Genomic DNA, 18,341 nt, shown 5'->3' with positions numbered 1-18,341 from the left:
CTTCACAGCTGCCAGGAAGGATTGAGTGTGGGAAAAAAAACAGTTTCCCTTCCAAATCGGCTTGTAGCCCCTAATCCTGTAAGGAATCTTCATTAACTTGCCAATACCAAGGTTTCTTTGAATTTTGGCCTATCCTGATAGTGATTGTTATCGGAGAATGATCTGAGAGACTCGAAAGGTTCTATAGCAGTTGAAATAAAGCCAGCCATGCATAGATCGAAATTAGTCCAGTTTAGCAGAGACCAGCCAAATTTTGATACATGTATGGGCAGGCTGAGTGTACTCAAGTCAGTCCATCTGGCTATAGCCACTAGCAGTAATCAATGTGTCCTGTCCGCTAGAAAAGATGCCCCCCCCCCCCCCACAGTGTCATCAGAATATAACATTGTAATAGCATTGTGAGAAACATACCTCATCAACATTAAATGTGTTGATGGGAGAATCAAGCAATTTTCATGCAGTATCCGAAAAGTAATCAATTCTGTCGAAGAGTAGTAGTAAAAAAAAGTGTGGGGTGGGGGGAGTGAGGAATTGGGCATAATATAGGTTAAATGGTTTTATGTGTATAAATTAGGTATGCCTGACAATCTGTGAGGCCCTCATATTACTTTCATATAGTTTCAATTATGCTTGCCAGTGTACACAAGATCTCTTTTGGCAAGTCAAATACAAGATTTTTATTTATCTTATGTTACCAATTCACTCCACCATATCAATTGACACACTAAAATAGGTAGAGTAGGAAAAAAAAAGACCACAAGCAAAACATATATTGAGATGCCCCTCACCATGTGGCTCTCCTGCTGCCTTTAGCAATCCCACAGCAATCCCACAATATGCCAGTGAACAATCCTACATACAACTCATCAAGCCCCCTATTATTTAATTAGGAAGGGTGTTAAGAATGTAGGGACTGGGAAAGGTGGAAGGACAATCAGCATTTAATCTGGGATGGGAATCGGGGAGATCTCAAAAAAGGTTGAAAAGATTGGGTAATTGTTGTGGTGTCTGCAGATAGAAAACATGGTCCCCTTTTCAAATCTGTAGATGAATAGGAAATCCCCTTTGATAACTTCCTCTGGTAACAGTTTTAAGAACCTGCGCATTGCTAGGGTACGTTTTAGATAAATTTGAAAGAATCTGGATATTGACCATGTCGTACTCCACAGTGCATCTCCTCAGTGGCTTACGCAGAATTTCTTCTTTTAACGTTAATGATGTAAGCAACATTAGATATCTCTTGGCCTTGCTCCCCCATGTTTCATTGAGCGTCGGGAGGCTGAGGCAGGGTGAACTCTATCAAATTAATTTTTTTGTGCAGGCATCTTAATCCACTATTTAATATAGTTTGCTCTACAACTAGAGCCACAGAGCATGTTGATTCAAGCTCCCCCCTATTTTTTAAGTTGTTACTCCTGCTCCTATGATCAAGGCTACATTATTTTTTTTAATTTTGTCAAGCTAAGTACATTATCTGTAAGTACAGAAAAATACCTGTTGATCCTGCCAGAAGTCCAGTGCCATTTTTAAATCCCTGTGCACTCATCTGAAATATTAAACAATGTAATCAGCTTTCTCAGCTATCTTTTGTGAACTACAAAAAACCCTTTCCCCTTATGTTATAGAAATGAGGAGAAGGAGAGGTATTTGTAATCCACATATGAAGAACAGCCTAGGGTGAAAATGCTGCTCCTCCACAGACACTGTATGGGAAGCATGTTACTGTCAGGATTAGTAGGTGAAAATAAAGGGTAAAAAGCCTGAAAAAAGGAAATGCTTTGAGGGGGAAAAGGATCATAGGTCATTACTAATCCGGCTGTCAGCCTTGTTGGACTGATTGCAAACTGTGGACTCTCACTATGGCTAAATGACTTAATTTCAGTAGTCTATGAGCAAAGATACTAATAACATATCAGTAAAAAGCACAGCCACTCACAAGCACAGTGATATTTCTGAAATTACGATTGGAGTTTCCCTTGATTCACACCTTTGCTGTACACCTTTTAATGCATCATATGTGTTGTCAACAATCACTCATTTTCATGCTCTGTCTTCAGTAGGCTCTATAAAATGGGTTGACACTTAAAAAAATAACTATGCCTGTCAACACATTGCACAATTAGCACAACTTAAAGTAATGGCTAAATTGTGTACATGTAATGATGTGCATTAAAGTCACCCTAACAGAGCTTCCGACACCAATCCTACTTGACTTCTTAGGCTGGTCTATTATTAGAGCCCCCCTCTGAGCACTGTGGGTACTGGCACTGAGCTCTGTGGTTCCTTCTGTTGACCCATGAAAACACAATTTTTTACATGACCAGTGTAGCCCAAATGTCTCCTTCACTTTCACCCTGTTAACCATTTATACTCCAGCCATTCCTTACCACTAATAATGATGAGACCACAACTTTCTTTGGAGTAAAATGGCCACAACAGCCTTTATTAACACAACCAAAATAACTCACTCCAATAATATATATATATATATATATATAATATAACCACAACAAGATAACTAACTTGTTAAACCCAGTCTGGTGATCTCTGACGGTGACCCAATTTTATCACATGACACCAACTCACTGCGGTACCTTTTAACATAATAGACCTCCAGCTGTGACTGCTCAGAGACAACCCCTTCCTGTAGTGAAACCATCCCAGTATTCCATCCACCGTTCTGGAATACATCGGAGGGGCACATACTATCAATAAGCCCCCACCCCTTTCAGATCACCTCTGTTTTAAAGTGGTTTTGTACAGAAAATTGCAAGTTCATCTTATTCAAATGGCTTTGGAACATAGATGCAGTTATGACCATTGAAATAAAATAATATGCAGTATTTACCTTTTATTTTTAATGTTTATGCCGACTTCTGGGCTCTCCTCCCATGGGAGTAGGCGTGTTTATCGGCTTCGCAATGGTCCCTGGGAACTTTTTTAGCTATTTCCCAGGAATCCATGGGGGACACAGTCAAGCCGAAATTGCCATTTTGAAAGTGGGCAGGCAGCTCTATCAGCCATTACCACTATAGCACAGGAGGCAAAAGGAAGGAAAACAAAGAGGACACTCAATGAGCATGTGCGAGATGGAGCGGTGGATGCTGGGAGCTCAGTGTCATCGCATCCAGGAAGTAAATGCCTGTGGGGTTCAAACGCCCACAGTGAAAATGGAAACCGCCGGACTGCTTTTTTAAAAGTTTTCCTTAGCAATGAAATCGTCACGCCGGGGGTTGAAAAGACGCCGATCGTGGCTGCAAAGACCCGGTAGGAATCGCCCAACAGTGACACAGGTAAAAAAAAAAAAAACGGCAGTGGAATCCCGCTTTAAGGCCACCATCAAAGACCACCACAAAAGATAGTGCCACCACCCTGAAAAGGCCCATCTCCGCTCTCATGACGACCGCCCATCCTCCCCTGAAAGAAAAAATGAAAGAAAAACACCACAGCAAAATTATCCACAAACATCATCAATAGGGAGGGAGGGTGGGAAAAGCTGCATCCTCCTGTAGTTTCCACTCCGCACTTATCCCCTTAGCTCTGCCCCCCTTTTATATAACCCCTCCTCTACTCACTCTGCGCTGTTCCTCCTTCCTCCTCTCTGCCCCTCCCCTTGTCTCACTCCTTAACACTTTCACTGTCATCCTTGGACACCCTGTCAAGTTACCCCTCCTTTCAGTCCCTCTATTCTGGGCCTCTCTGGACCAGTGTAGCCCAAATGTCTCCTTCACTTTCACCCTGTTAGCCATTTACACTCCACCCATTCCTTACCATTAATAATGATGAGACCACAACTTTCTTTGGAGTAAAATGGCCACAACAGCCTTTATTAACACAACCAAAATAACTCACTCCAATTATATATATATATATATATATATATATATATATATATATATACATACAACCAATATAATATAACCATAACAACATAACTAACTTTTTAAACCCAGTCTGGTGATCTCTGACTGTGACTGTGATCGCTCGGAGACAACCCCTTCCTGCAGTGAAACCATCCCAGTATTCCATCCACCGTTCTGGAGTACACCGGAGGGGCACATACAATCAATAAGATCACCTCTGTTTTACCACCGCTGTCAAAGACCACCAGAAAGATACTGCCACAGCCCGAAAAGGTGACTACCATAACCTTGAAGTCAACCCCACACCCACAGAGCCTTTTGAATTCCATCCTGCAAGCCCATAGACCATAAATCAATACCGACATCAGAGAGATGAACTCCATCCCTCCTCAATTAGAGCCCCACATTAGTCTCAAGCTCCCTGTGTCTAATCACAATACCCCCATTCTGTACAACAAACCTCCCCACTACCTTGTTGATCCTGATGTGTGTCTTATTGATGCTCACCACGGATCTAGCCCACCTCCACGTCATCCTGGCCACAATGTCCGACCACAACAGAAGGGTACCCGGAAATTTTGTGTGCAACTTCATAAAATCCGATTTTATGTCTGCGATCAGGTCCCTGACTGTCCGGACCCCAAATCGTTCCCGCCGGCATGACTCACTAATACATGGTGGTCTATCCAGACGTACATACCTCTCCACCTCCACCATCACTCCCACTTAATTCCCGGTATTCCTAGCCAATGCAAATCAGCCTCCAAATACCCAATTGCCTGCCGTCTCCTCTCCTGGCCCCTCAACAAACATAGGAGTGGCCTATGATCCAAACCAGGCGTACTGAACCTCCATCTGAAAAGAGAGACGACAACAACGAATAACATACATATACCCCATCAACTCGACTATATCACTCCTATAACTTTTTTTTTTTTTGTGTCCCACTGCCAGTTGTGGCCTGATATATGAATCGCAGCACCCAGATTCACTCCGGGCAAGGAACCCCCTCCGCCTCCGCACCAGGTGCCAGCTCCCTGAACTTGTCCTACTGAAAAGGAGACAGGGAGTCAGCCAATGAGTTGTCAGCCCCCGGAATGTGAACGGCATACATAAAAACGTTCAAATGCAAACACCTAAGTACCAGCTGCCTTAATACTCGTATGACCGGTGGTGATGAGGCCGACATGCGATTAACGACCTGCACCACTCCCATGTTACCGCAGTTTATCCTGTTCTACATTCTATTCTACATTCTTCCCCCCATAGTTCCATGGCCAGCACCACCGGAAAGACTTCCAGCGGCACCAAGTTCCCAAGGAAACCTGCCCTCTCCCAAGACTGCCGCCACGGTTCCACACTCCACTTGCCCAGAAAAAACGCTCCATATCCTGTTGTCCTCGCCGCATCAGTGACCAATTCCACATCAAAATTGCTCATCAGGCCAGACATCCAAACTGCTCTAACATTGTACAAAGATAGAAAATCGTGCCAAACCTTTAAGTCCTCCCTATGTTTCTTCGTCAAGCGAATTAAGTGAGTAGGGGCATTAACCCCCGCTGTGGCCATCACCGTCGACAGAAAACCCGCCCCATTGGGATGATCTTGCAAGCGAAATTCAGCTTCCCCAGCAATGACTGCAAGGTCCTCAGCTGCACCTTCCGCCATCCCTGGATCTTCCGAATCTCCCCCTGTAAGTCCTCCAGCTTGGTTTTTGGCAACTGGCACTCCATGGCCCCAGAGTCTATCGCTATCCCTAGAAAACTCAGTTCCGACGCCGGGCCCTCCGTTTTTTAGGTCACCAATGGCTCCCCAAATCTGCTTGCGATGACGCATCTCTAACCACCCACTCCAGAAAAGAGCTAACATGGAGCAACCCATGGGCAAACACTTATCCACTTAAAATTGCTCTCGCCAGTGGCACCCCAGCAGCCGGAAGCTGTCCGGGTGCACTGGAAGCAGTCGAAACGCCGATTTGATGTCCGCCTTTGCCATGAGCGCCCCCCACCCTTAGCACCTCACGCATCCGACTGCCGCATCAAATGAAGTGTAGGACACCATGTATGCCTCCGGGTCAATTAAATCATTGACGGAGCCACCTCTTGGGAAGGACAAGTGATGTATCAGATGAAACTTATTAAGTTCCTTCTTGGGGACCACCCCCAACAGAGACACCACTTAGTCCCGCCAAGGCCTTTCCTCAAACGCCCCCCCCCCCCCCCATATGCCCCATGTCCACTTCTTTCCCCAATTTGTCATCCACCACCCCATGATGCTGCAAAGCCGATTTTAGGTTTCTTGCCACCGGTGGGACCACCACCAGTGAACATAGTATCCTAAAACCATCCCAAAAACCTGAAGCCAATAACCGCACTGCTGCCTACTTAGGAAAGGAAGCATCCTTTCCACCCTCACCGGTGTACTCCCTTTTGTTAGTCAAGTTGCCGGCACGCTTTCCTCTCTTGAAGCACCTGGACAACGTGTGGGCTCCCCCACACCCTGAACATTTGTGCTTGAATTTGCACGTACCTCCAAATTTACAGACGCCCTCATTGTACTGCCAGCACACTCCCCACTTCTTTCCAACCGGCAGTCCTGAGGAATGTGTACCCCCGGCCCCCCTGATCCAGAGGCTAATATCCTTGGGGTCCCATCGCAACTGCGGGTGAACCGCTTTGCGCTGCTGGAATTGCTTGTTGTACCTAAGCCAGGCTACACCCCCGTACACCCTATGAGCTTCCCCGATGGCATCCATATAGCAAAACAACTCAGAGCAGTGCTCTGGGTTTTTTTCGCCGATGACGCTTGCCATGTTTGCGAATGCTTGCAACCAATTCACAAACATACGCGGGATCAGCCTATACCTCCTTTTCTCCTCATCTTCCTTCTTGGAGTCGTTTGGTTTCACCCTATCCAAGTTGAATTACTCCAAGGGTAGTAGTGAGAAAATCTCCACATACTCACCCTTGCCGATTTTCTCCTGGACCTCAGGCTTAAGATGTGCTCCCAGCGGGCCCTCGAAGCACACATACACCTCGCACTTCGCTGCATCCGCGATCCTGACCACATCCGACCTACCCGATGTCTCTGCTGCCCCTTTTTCACCTGACTTTTCAGTGACCCCTAACTGCACCAGTGTCGAGGATGCTGGGGCGCTCCCGCCCCAGCCCCCCTGATCCCCCAACTGCTGCCCCATTTGCCGCAGCCAACCACGGGGCCACCTGAGGTGGTTGCCCCTGCCCCCCTTCAAACCTACCCACCAACGCCCGCAGGTCTTGTAACAGGTCCCTCATCTGTGTAGCAGGTCCAGACAAGGCAGATCCATTCCCCGCCATAGGCTGATCCAGTATCCCCACACTCGCCTGCGCCACCGAATCTGTTGACCCCACCATACCCGCCTGAACCACCCCCAACAGACCCTGCAGTGCATCAGACAATGACAAGTTTTCTGTTGACTTACCGAGCTGACCAGGAACACGCCCAACAGCCGATCTGCTGCTCTCCCTCGCTGGCACCTGTGGTTCGTCGTCTGTGGACACGTCCCCCTCTGATCTCTCCTCCTGCTCCCCAGTGGGCGGCGTTGCAAGCTCCCTGGGTGAAGTGGCCCCGGAGGCCGTGGCACCTTGCTGCTGAGAAATCTTTTTCCTTGCTGAAGCTCCTCCCACCTCAGACTGGCGGCGAAAAACAGACCTGATGTGCCCCTGGGTAATTTTCTGCTGCCCACCACCTCCAGTTTTTGCCGCCGAACGTCTCTCCACTAGGCCCCGCCCCCTCGTGGTCTTCCCAGGCCTCCTGCTTGCTGCATCCGCGCCACTGGCCAGCACACCTTCCCTCCTTGCAGCCACCCTGTTCCTGCTGGGCCCCTCTGGGAATTCTACCCTATGTCCAATGTCTGGATTCCCAGGCGGGTAACTGGCACCATGCTGGCCCTTGGCCTCACCCCCCAGGATAGGCTGGCGGCGTGTGGGCCACCCAGGGCCTACTAACTCATGCTGCGCCCGTTTCGCTGGGGGGGACCTGATCGGTCCTCTACCTGGCTCCTATTTAGACGAGGTGGCCGAGGTGCAGGCCCCGGGGGAAAAACACGCCGGAGGCCGTGACCTCCGCGTGCGCTGGGACGCCTCACCTGATCCTGCTCCACCCGTCTCTTCCTTCACGAGGTCCGCCACTTGCTGCCGCAACCATTCCGGTCCCCTCACTGCCGCCATCTTCCTCAGCCTGGCCAATATCAGATCGATCTCTGCCATCATGGAGGAGCAGTGAGAAAAGCTGCCTCCTCCTGTTGTTTCCAATTCGCACTGATCCCCTTAGCTCCTCCCCTTTTATATAACCCCCTCCTCTCCTCACTCTGTTCCTCTTTCCTCCTCTCTGCCCCTCCCCTTGTCTCACTGCTTAACCCTTTCACTGTCATCCTTGGACACCCTGTCATGTTCGGCCCTCCATTACCCCTCCTTTCAGTCCCTCTAATCCGGGCTTCTCTTAGCGGGAAGTGTGAAATAGGATTGGTGACGGAAGTTCTGCTACAGAGGGGACATTTTAGCAAATAACCTGATGAGCAGGTAAGTATAGTGCTGCTTTATTCAGAGTACTGCTGTTGTAATTTTGTTAACTCCCTGAGATGGTGACTTAAAATCATGTGCATTAAAATACAAAGGTATGAATGTGCCATAAAGGTTAAATTTTAAGTGGTATATTTATTGCACAATTATCAATGTTCTGGATTCCTAAATGTTTCTAAATTGTGCATCATATGTTGCTAAGTAATTTAATATATACAGATGTATATTACTGTACCTCTAACCTTTTTTAAACATATTTTATCTAGCTGCAGAAGAGAGAGCGGTCATGCAGAGCATATGTGCAGGTAAATTTTCTATTTCTACATTCTGTGTTTCTAACTGTCTTTTTATAGGTTCTGTCCTTACCCAGGGCTAAAACATATTTGCAATATGACATGTCCCCTAAATGCCCACTATTTTTTCATTGAACATAATTGAAGATTTACTGTAAAGCAATAGTATGGGATTAAAGCAGAGTAAACGGGAGCAAAACATAACAATAATTCATGCAATTTATTTAAACCAAGCACTGCAGGGACACTACAATAGAATGTGTTCTAATTCACGTTTCTGCTGCAGGCTGCCTAAATACAAGCACAATGATACCGTTGGATACTAAAAGAAAATTATAATCTGATATAACTGCACATTTTCAGACTTGTCAAGTAACCCAAATATTCAGTCGTCTGTGATTTGTATCCCTTTGCCTCTGTTTCGCCTACTTTCATCATAGTGCTTAATTGGTCTGTGTAGTTACTACCTGCTGCCTTAAATACTCAGGAGTTTTTAAGGTTACCACATTCTGGAAAAAAACACCAGATCTATTTCACTTCAATAGCATTTGCAAGTTCCATTAACATTGGGCAGACCACTATATCTGACCAGGTGGCAACCCTATGATTACCTAGGACAGTAGGAGAGGTGGTGAACATTTTCATGTAGTACATAATTCTAAATCCACACACACAAAAATCTCCAGGACCCTGGGGCATGTCCCTTCATATAAATCCCACTCCCATATTACCTCCCTCACCCTCCTGCTTCTCCTAACCTCTGGAGATATATCCCCAAAACCCAGGCCTCCATAATTTAACTGTATCCCATCACACTGCACCCTCTGGCAGCAGTCGCAATCAACACAATTTAGTTCCCATTTCTATTCTTCCCAAGACCAGACTCCCTTTCTCTTGTGCCCTTTGGAATTCCTGCTCTGTCTGTAACAAACTCACCTCTCTCTATGACCTCTTTATTGCCAACTCATTTAATCTACTCGCCATTACCGAAACCTGGCTTCATGAATCAGACATTGCATCTTCTGCTGCCCTATCCCATGGTGGTCTTCTCTGGAATCACTTCCAGTGGATGTAGGGGAGGAGATGTCGGAATCCTTCTAGCCCCCCATAGCACCTTTCATGTACTTCAGCCACCTCCTTCTCTGTCACTCTCCTCTTTCGAAGCACACTGTATTTGTCTTTTCACTCCAGTTTCTCTAAGAATAGCTGTGATCTACAGGCCCCCTGGACCAGTATCAACGTTTCTTGATGACTTCTCTGCCTGGCTACCCTACTTCCTTTCTTCTGAAATCCCCACAATCATTCTGGGTGACTTCAACATCCCTATTGATACTAACACTCCTGCCACTTCCTAACTTAACTACCTAACCTTGTTTTCTCTCATCTTTGCACTCCATGCAACCTCTCTAACTATCCATTCCATCTCTCTGATCATCTCCCTCACCTCCACCTCCTCTCCCTCCAACCGCTTAAAAGTTACCCGCAGAAACCTACGTCATCTTAGCCCTTCTCTTCCCTACTCTGCTACTGACAACCTCTACGACAAAATCTCACCCCTATCCTGCACCAACTTAACCACTTCTGTCTACAACGCTTCACTTCTAGCCTTACTGGACTCACTGCCCCCCCCCCCCTCATTACACACAGAATCAGGCCCGACCCCCTTCAACCTTGGCAAACAGATGATACTAGAAGTCTGAAAAAAACAGTCATGCTCATGAGCGCCTGTGGCGTAAGACTAACTCTCAGAAAGTTTTCAACCAATATAAATCTGCCCTACAAAAATACATTACCAGCCTCCTCACTGCCAAGCAGACCTATTTTATCACTCTCCTTAGCGTCTCTGTCAACTCTTCTGTACCTTCAACTTTCTACCTCCACTGCCTTCACCCGCCAACTCACTCACTGCCCAGGAGATCGCCAATCACTTCAAACAGAAGATTGATACAATTCACAAGGAGATTTCTACTGTTCAGATATCCTCCACGCTTTACACTTCATGCCCACAGGTACAATCATTACTTCCCTCTTTGAACCCACCACTATAGACAAGGTTGCTAAACTACTTGCTAACACCCACCTTACCACCTGCCCTCTGGATCCTGTTCCCTTGCAAAGTTACGTTCACCCTCTGGCTCTATGCTACACTCTCTAACCGGCATCTTCAATCTTTCCCTCTCTTCTGACATCTTCCCCAACTCCCTAAAACATGCACTTGTCAGCTCCATACTTAAAAAGCTCTCACTGGACCCATCCAAACTACGCCCCATCTCCTTGCTCCCCTTCTTATCCAAACTCCTTGAATGTCTGGTCTACAACCAAATGAGCATCCACCTTGCTGATAATAGCCTTCTTGATCCTCTTCAGTCTGGATTTCATCCTCAACACTCCACAGAAACTGATCTCCTAAAACGAACAAAGGATCTACTAATGGCCAAAACCAATCAACACTATTCTGTACTCCTACTCCTGGAACTCTCTGCTGCCTTTGATACAGTTGACCACCCCCTCCTCCTCAAAAAACGCCATACCTTAGGTCTCCTTGACTGTACTCTTCGCTGGTTCTCTTCCTACTTATCCACCCGCTCCTTTTAGCATTTCTAACAACTCTGCTTCCTTCTCTCCTCTTCCTTTCTCTGTAGGGGTCCCCCAAGGTTCTGTTCTTGGACCTCTCCTATTTTCAATCTACACCTCCTCCCTGGGTAAGCTGATAGCCTCCAATGGCTTCCAATACCACCTCTATGCTGACAACACCCAAATCTATTTCTCTACCTCTCAGCTCACTCCCTCTATCTCCTCACATATCACTAATTTACTATCAGATATATCAGTCTGGATGTCACACCACTTCCTCAAACTCAATCTATCCAAAACCGAACTTAAAATTTTTCCTCCCACTTATTCCCCTTTACCTTCCCCTGATCTCTCTGTCAAAATCAATGGTACAACTATAAGCCCGTCCCCACATGCCAAGGTTCTAGGTGTAGTCCTGGACTCTGAACTCTCCTTTGAGCACCATGCCCAATTACTGTCCAAATCTTGCCGCCTCAACCACCGCAGCATCTCCAAAATACGCTCCTCTCTAACCAATGACATAACAAAGCTCTTTATTCACTCGCTGGTCATCTCTCGCCTTGACTACTGCAACTCCCTTCTCATTGGCTTACCTCTATATAGTCTATCACCTCTTTAATCCATCATGAATGCTGCTGCCAAACTAATCCACCTTACCAATCGCTCTGTGTCTGCTACCCCTCTCTGTCAATCCCTCCACTGGCTTCTGCTCACCTAACAAATGAAATTCAAAATACTGACAACTACTCACAAAGCCATCCACAATTTAGCCCACAACTACATCACTAGCCTAGTCTCTAAATACCAACTTACTCATTCTCTTCGTTCTTCCCAAGACCTCCTGCTCTCTAGCTCCCTCGTCACCTCCTCCCATGCTTGCCTCCAGGACTTTTCCAAAGCTTCTCCAAACCCATGGAATGCCTTACCCCAATCTGTCCATCAGTGTGGATTGTAGGGTTCCCTCTATGACAGGGGGTAGGTCAATGTGGAGTGTAGGGGTCCCTCAATGACAGAGGGTAGGTCAGTGTGGAGTGTAGGGGTCCCTCTATGACAGAGGGTAGGTCAGTGTGGAGTGTAGGTGTCCCTCTATGACAGGGGGTTGGTAGAGGGACCCCTACACTCCACACTGACCAACCCCTGAGACCAGGCCATGATATGTGGATAGCACTCTTTTCTTTGCTGAATCCTTGAAAACATACACTCTCTTTTTAAGAAATCTGTAGTAATAAGCAAACCTATCTACATTTAGTACTGCTTCTCTGATGCACCAATTGGCCCTTGAATTTACTTTATCAGACAATATTCATCTTCATCAATGCACATTTCTCAAATTGATAGGTTAAAATGATATTAAAGTCTTGTTTTTTTTGGATGAAAATAACAAACATGTTTTACTTATCTCCTCCTCTTTTCGGGTTCCTCCTGGCCCCTCCCTCCTGCCCCCACAGCAAGCAGCTTGCTAAGGGGGCACCCAAGCCAAGCCGCTGCTCTGTGTGTCCATTCAGACAGGGAGCTGAAGGTTGGCCCCGCCCCCCTCTCTCTCCTCATTGGCGCCTCAGCGCCTCCATCTTTCCCATTACCTTTTTCTGGGTTCTGCATCATTCCTCTTTAGCTATTGGACAGCATATGAGCCACAGACAATGTACACTAATTAAAAATTTGCTATGGGAGAGGGGAAAGGATTTTTTTTTCTTTTGCAGGAGCGAGGAAATCGCCTAGCAATGTTCAAAAAACAAACAGTTCCACTTTCAGGGCCTAGTCACACCATTTTTGTTTGGCTGTACTGGGCAGCCTGGCCCAGTACTATCCCAATACAAAAACAACTTGCTTTGTTTGCTGTATACTCAGGTCATACCACTGTGTTGCAATAGTGTGAGCTGCAAAGAAGTACTGCATGCAATACTTTTTTTTAGCACAGTGAGTTGTGACATACACTACCACATCCTGAGAGTGACGTGTTGAACAGAACTGAATATAATGTCACATGTATCATTTCCAAAAAGTTCTAACAAAAAAAAGTAAATAATGTGATGTGTGATGCACATCGTGTTTCTTACCCGTCATATATGTTCAGCATGGCTGTTGGTATGCCCTAACACACAACACAGTTCAGGCAAACCTAGTTACATAGTTAGTCAGGTTGAAAAAAGACACTAGTCCATCCAGTTCCAGTTGGCAAAGAATTCTACAAATACCATACACAGCAAGGATAACAAACAAATTGATCCTTCAGCTGATCTTTTACTATAAGCCTTGACTGAAACAGCCTTATTTTGGACATATTATTAGAAGATCTAACTCACTGGAAAAGACTGTTGTGCGCACATAGTTATAGTTAATTTTGTCCATCTAGTTCACATAGGTACAAAATTAAATTAAGTCCATCTAGTTCAGCCAAAAAAGTCCATCTAGTTCATTAAAAAAAACTAATAGAAAACCTCTATGTACACAATCCTATTCCCACATTTGATCTAGTTGCTTGCAAAAGAGGACAAGAATGACCAGCAATAAGGTGGATGGTTACAATTACAGAAATGATAAATCTGCTGTTGGGAGAATGTAAGATCCAACAGAAGACAAATCATTTTGGAGAAACACTATCCATGTAGTCGTCAGGAGTTGACATCAATTTGTTGAACCAAAGTTTTATTGACGTTTGACTATGTGAAAGGGGCTACAGTCAGATCCAGATTAAGACCACTTAAGGCCCTAGACCTATTCCAGTTATGTAAGAAAAAACGACAAAGATGTTTTCCTCTTAAAGTAGAAGTAAACCCATCGATTTAAACAGTTAAAAAAAAGGCATGCCGGGAATGCTAACTGCACTTTGGCTGTGCTCTCAGCCAAACTATCAAACCATCCAATGGCTGGTGTCATAACGAATCACATGTGCAGCACCATAGCAGCTGAAGATTAAACAGAGGCAAAGATGGCAGCTTCCTTGGCTGAAAACGATAGGGGAGTTTACTTCCACTTTAAGAAAACAGTGTGCACTACTATTTATTCTTTAATGAAGTCTAGGATAATTCACCTTATGTATCCCTCCCTTATATTCATAATAAACTGTAAGCTTTGCCAATGCCTGTTTCCTCACGTATACTCTAACATATTGTACTACTTCTGTATCCTTCTTTTACCACAATACATAGATAGTCAGTTATTCCATGTTCTGTATCTCTCTCTTATACCTTAATGGATTATAAATTCTTCTAAATACTTAATTGATTGTAAGCTGTTACACCTGCTGTATCTATCTGACCTTCACATACACCAACCCACCCACCTTACCCAATTGCATTAATGTTTTTAATATAAGGAAATGTACATATCTGCCACTTTTAGTCAGCCACTGCCTCCTGGGACACCCAGGAGAGAGTGTTTTGCTGAGTTCTGGCAGAAATACGTGGCCCATGCAGGTCTTTGTCAAGCTCAAAATACTTGGCAGAGGCCCCACAGCATGTCTGTGTAAACATGTAATCCATGGTATGACGCTACAGTTATATTTGTAATCAAGTCACTAATAACCCATGCCTATCCACAAAGCATTAGGCCGAGTTCACATATGTGCAGCTGCGGTTTGCAGTCTGGGTCTAGTGCGTTCCTGTTCACCAGTTCAGGTGCAAATTTTTGCCTGAATTCGCACCTGAAACAGACTCTAAAATGCACAGGACCCTTTTTGAAACACAGCCGTCCCGGACATGTCCCGGACATGTGTGAACCAGTTTCATTGAAACTTGGTCACATTCACATGTCATGCGAATTGGATGCGGCTTAAAACACATTGAACCCAGCCTTATGCTTATCGTTTGCTACTTTTAAATCAGTTTCCTATCTTTCTAAGCTGCTTTTGTGGTTGCTATTGTCACAGACAGGAGGAGACATAGAAAAGCACAATAATGTAGTTGGGGTTGGGGGGCACTAGCCTGTAAGCACAATAACAGCACAAACTAGCCCACTATATGCTGAAGATCAGAGTTTTCAGACTAGAATTGTCAGAAATGTGGGTTCCTTATAAGCCTGCAATTCGTAAGTGATGGTGGCCTGTTTGTATTCTGCCTGGTCCAGATTCTGATGGTCTGGACTTAGGAGAAAAGACACAGGTTGCCGCCAATATTAAATTAAAGACTTTGAAGGAACCCACACCTTTTTACAACTCTAGGCTGAAAATCTTGCTGTCCAGCAAATATTGGGCTAGTACATCTGTTTTGGCACTAGCAGTTGAAGAATCAGATATACCAGTCAAATCCACCTACTAGCTTAGTGCACACACATACAACATGCCCCCCCCTGACACCGCCGGCAGGCAGGGTTGAATAGGAGCCATTCTCCAATTGATCGTGAAGGGTAAGAAAGAGGAGAGCAGGCGGCCAGATCATAAGGAGCGCTAAGGAACATTGCTGTAACAGCTTTTATTTGAATTGCCGTGTTACTCACACTTGCTGTCGCATACAGCCCCACCTCCTGGCCCGGGTACTTTGATAGACACATCACCCGTCCAATGCCAGGATGTGTGACGTATATTAAAGTGCCCGGGCCAGGAGGTGAGGCTGTATGTGACATGAGCAGCGGGAACTTGGGTTCCTTGGCACTCTGATGATCCGGCCGGCAATCCTCTTTCTCTCCTTTCTTCCCCTGCACAGGTAGGCTGCATTGATGGACACAGGTAGGCTGCAATGTTGGGCATAGGTGAGGCTGCACTGATGAGCATTGTTAATAAAGTTGTTGTTAATACTTATTTTTGTAACTTTATTCTGCAGAAAACATTTAAGTGTCATTTCATGAGATAATTTATGAGGGCATGTTTAGGGGCGGAATTAGGGACAGGGTAGGGGATGGGTGGGTCAACTGGTGGCAAGTAACTCTTAAGGCCTGGCTAGTAGTAGGACTTGAATTTTAAGCCCTGCTGTAGATAAGTGGAAGCATGAGTCTAGCCACCCCAGCACAGGAAGTGTGTTTAATTTTTCACCAGGTGAAAATATAGCAAAGAAAAAGAAAATGAATGAAGTCATTACAGTATATCTAAGGATTGGTAAGCTGCAATATACATTTTGGGGTTTAGATATGCTTTAATAACCCCTCCCCCTAACATCTGGTAGACACAGTAAGTTATTTTTTTTCCAATCAGCCCGATGAGCTAAGCAGCTCACGAGGAGTTCTCTGTAATAACTATGCAATGTTAGTACAGTGATTTCCCTACTGTGCTATTGTGTTCTGACAGGGGGATGCCATTCAGATGCTGGTTTTCCAGCATTCTGCCGGTCAGGAGATAGTTTCTGTCTTGTACATACAGGCCGGTCATCGGCCAGTATCTACTTCTGACATTATTTCAACTTTGCAGTTCTTTCCACTAGCGTTTGGTAAAATTTTGCTTTATGTGACAGACTTGGAGGGAAATAACAGTTTGTTAAAAGATAAAAATAATTGATGTAACTGATCTGAAAGTCTTGTTTGAGCTTTTGGTATTAGTTGGGATAGTGTGCTGAGTACGGATGAGCCAAACTACACCCCCCCCCCCCCCCCCCCCCGTTCGGTTCGCCCCAGAACTTTCGAACGGACCGAAAATTTGTACGAACTGTAGAACCCCATTGAAGTCTATGGGACTTGAACGTTCGAAATAAAAAGTGCTAATTTTAATGGCTAATATGCAAGATATTGTCCTAAAAAGGGTCTGGGGACCCGCCTCCTGCCCCAGGGGACATTTTTTCAGGAGCACTGATTTTAATGACGATTAAAGTGAACAAAAAAGTGAAATATTCCTTTAACTATCATGCCTGGGGGGTGTCTATAGTATTCCTGTGAAGTGGCACGTGTTTCCCGTGTTTAGAACAGTCCCTGCACAAAATGACATTTAACGGAAAAAAAGTCATTTAAAACTGCTTACGGTTTTAAGGTAATGTCTGCTTCCGGCAATACGGATGAAAATCATTGAGAAAAAAATGGCATGAGTAGCCCCCCTCCCCCCGCCCATTACCAGCCCCTTTGGGTCTTGTACGGATATTAAGGGGAACCCCATACCCAAATTAAAAGAAGGAAAGGCGTAGGGCCCCCAGGCCCTATATACTCAGAACAGCAGTATACAGGCGGTGCAAACAAGACAGGGACTGTGTAGGTTTGTTGTGTTAAGTAGAATCTGTTTGTAATTTTGAACTGGTACATTTTTAAAGTGTAGCTCCAGTCAAAAAATCTATTTTTAAACTTTTTGGAAAACATAGGGAAAGGTTATCACCCCTGTATAAGTTTTTGGGTCATCCGTCTTTTTTCATCTCACTTCCTGTTGTCTCCTTTCCGTTTGCAAGAAGAAGATGTTTGTAAGTTGGATGTTTGAAAGTAGGGGCCTGCCCTATATGCTCTGCAAAAATGTGGGCCTATGGTGTTGGTGTTGCCACAACACTGTAAGCCCTCAAAGTGACTCTTGGTGGGCACTGGAGTGCCCTGCTGTGAACGATTATATCAAGAATTGTAATTACATGCCATTGTTGAACAGTGGTAGAAAAATTGGGCCTTTGGTGGTTGTGGTGGTGGTGGTGGTGCTGGTGCCACAACATTATAATTCCTCACAGTTACTCTTGGTGGGCGCAGGAACGGGCCCTGCTGTGAAATATTATATCAAGAATTGTAATTACATGCCCTTGTTAAACAGGGGCTGAAAATTGGGCCTCTCCCAGATACTCTAGTTGAAGTGCAGGAATGAGCCCTGCTGAAAAGTATTGCATCAAAAATTGTAATTACATGCCCCTGTAAAACAGGGGCTGAAAAATTGGGCAAGCACTGCGCCCACTGGTGGCGTCACCCAGAACCAAAAATTTTCTTCCAAGCTATCAGCAGGATCATTGAGGAGGAAGAGGATAGTCAGTCAGCATAACAGCACAGTCACTCAGCATCAGCATAGGCAGCCTTGAAGGGATGTGACATTTCAAAAAAAATTATTCGGTTACATCAGCTTCAAGTGCTTGGTAGCTGGTGGTGATCCAAGACTGATTCATCTTTATGAAGGTCAATCGATCAACCGAGTTGGTGGACAGGCGCACCCTGTGATCAGTTACAAAGCCTCC

General features: G+C 45.3%; 1 protein-coding gene across 18 annotated transcripts in view; it reads left to right on the top strand.

Annotated features, from left to right (window-relative positions):
- The window catches only part of ADGRL3 (adhesion G protein-coupled receptor L3), a 1,264,347-nt gene that overhangs the window by 691,638 nt on the left and 554,368 nt on the right, over positions 1 to 18,341 (top strand). For all 18 annotated transcript variants that reach the window (XM_077475785.1, XM_077475784.1, XM_077475783.1 and 15 more), the window contains exon 10: positions 8,689 to 8,727. In XM_077475785.1, coding sequence (XP_077331911.1) covers positions 8,689 to 8,727 — 39 coding nt within the window. The remainder of the gene's footprint in view (positions 1 to 8,688; positions 8,728 to 18,341) is intronic.

Source organism: Lithobates pipiens, unplaced genomic scaffold (genome assembly GCF_037356315.1).
Source record: "Lithobates pipiens isolate NorthernLeopardFrog02 unplaced genomic scaffold, aLitPip1_a1.2 Scaffold_13, whole genome shotgun sequence".
Classification (NCBI taxonomy): domain Eukaryota; kingdom Metazoa; phylum Chordata; class Amphibia; order Anura; family Ranidae; genus Lithobates; species Lithobates pipiens.
Note: the sequence above shows the minus strand (reverse complement) of the source record. Positions and strands in the feature narration are given on the sequence as shown.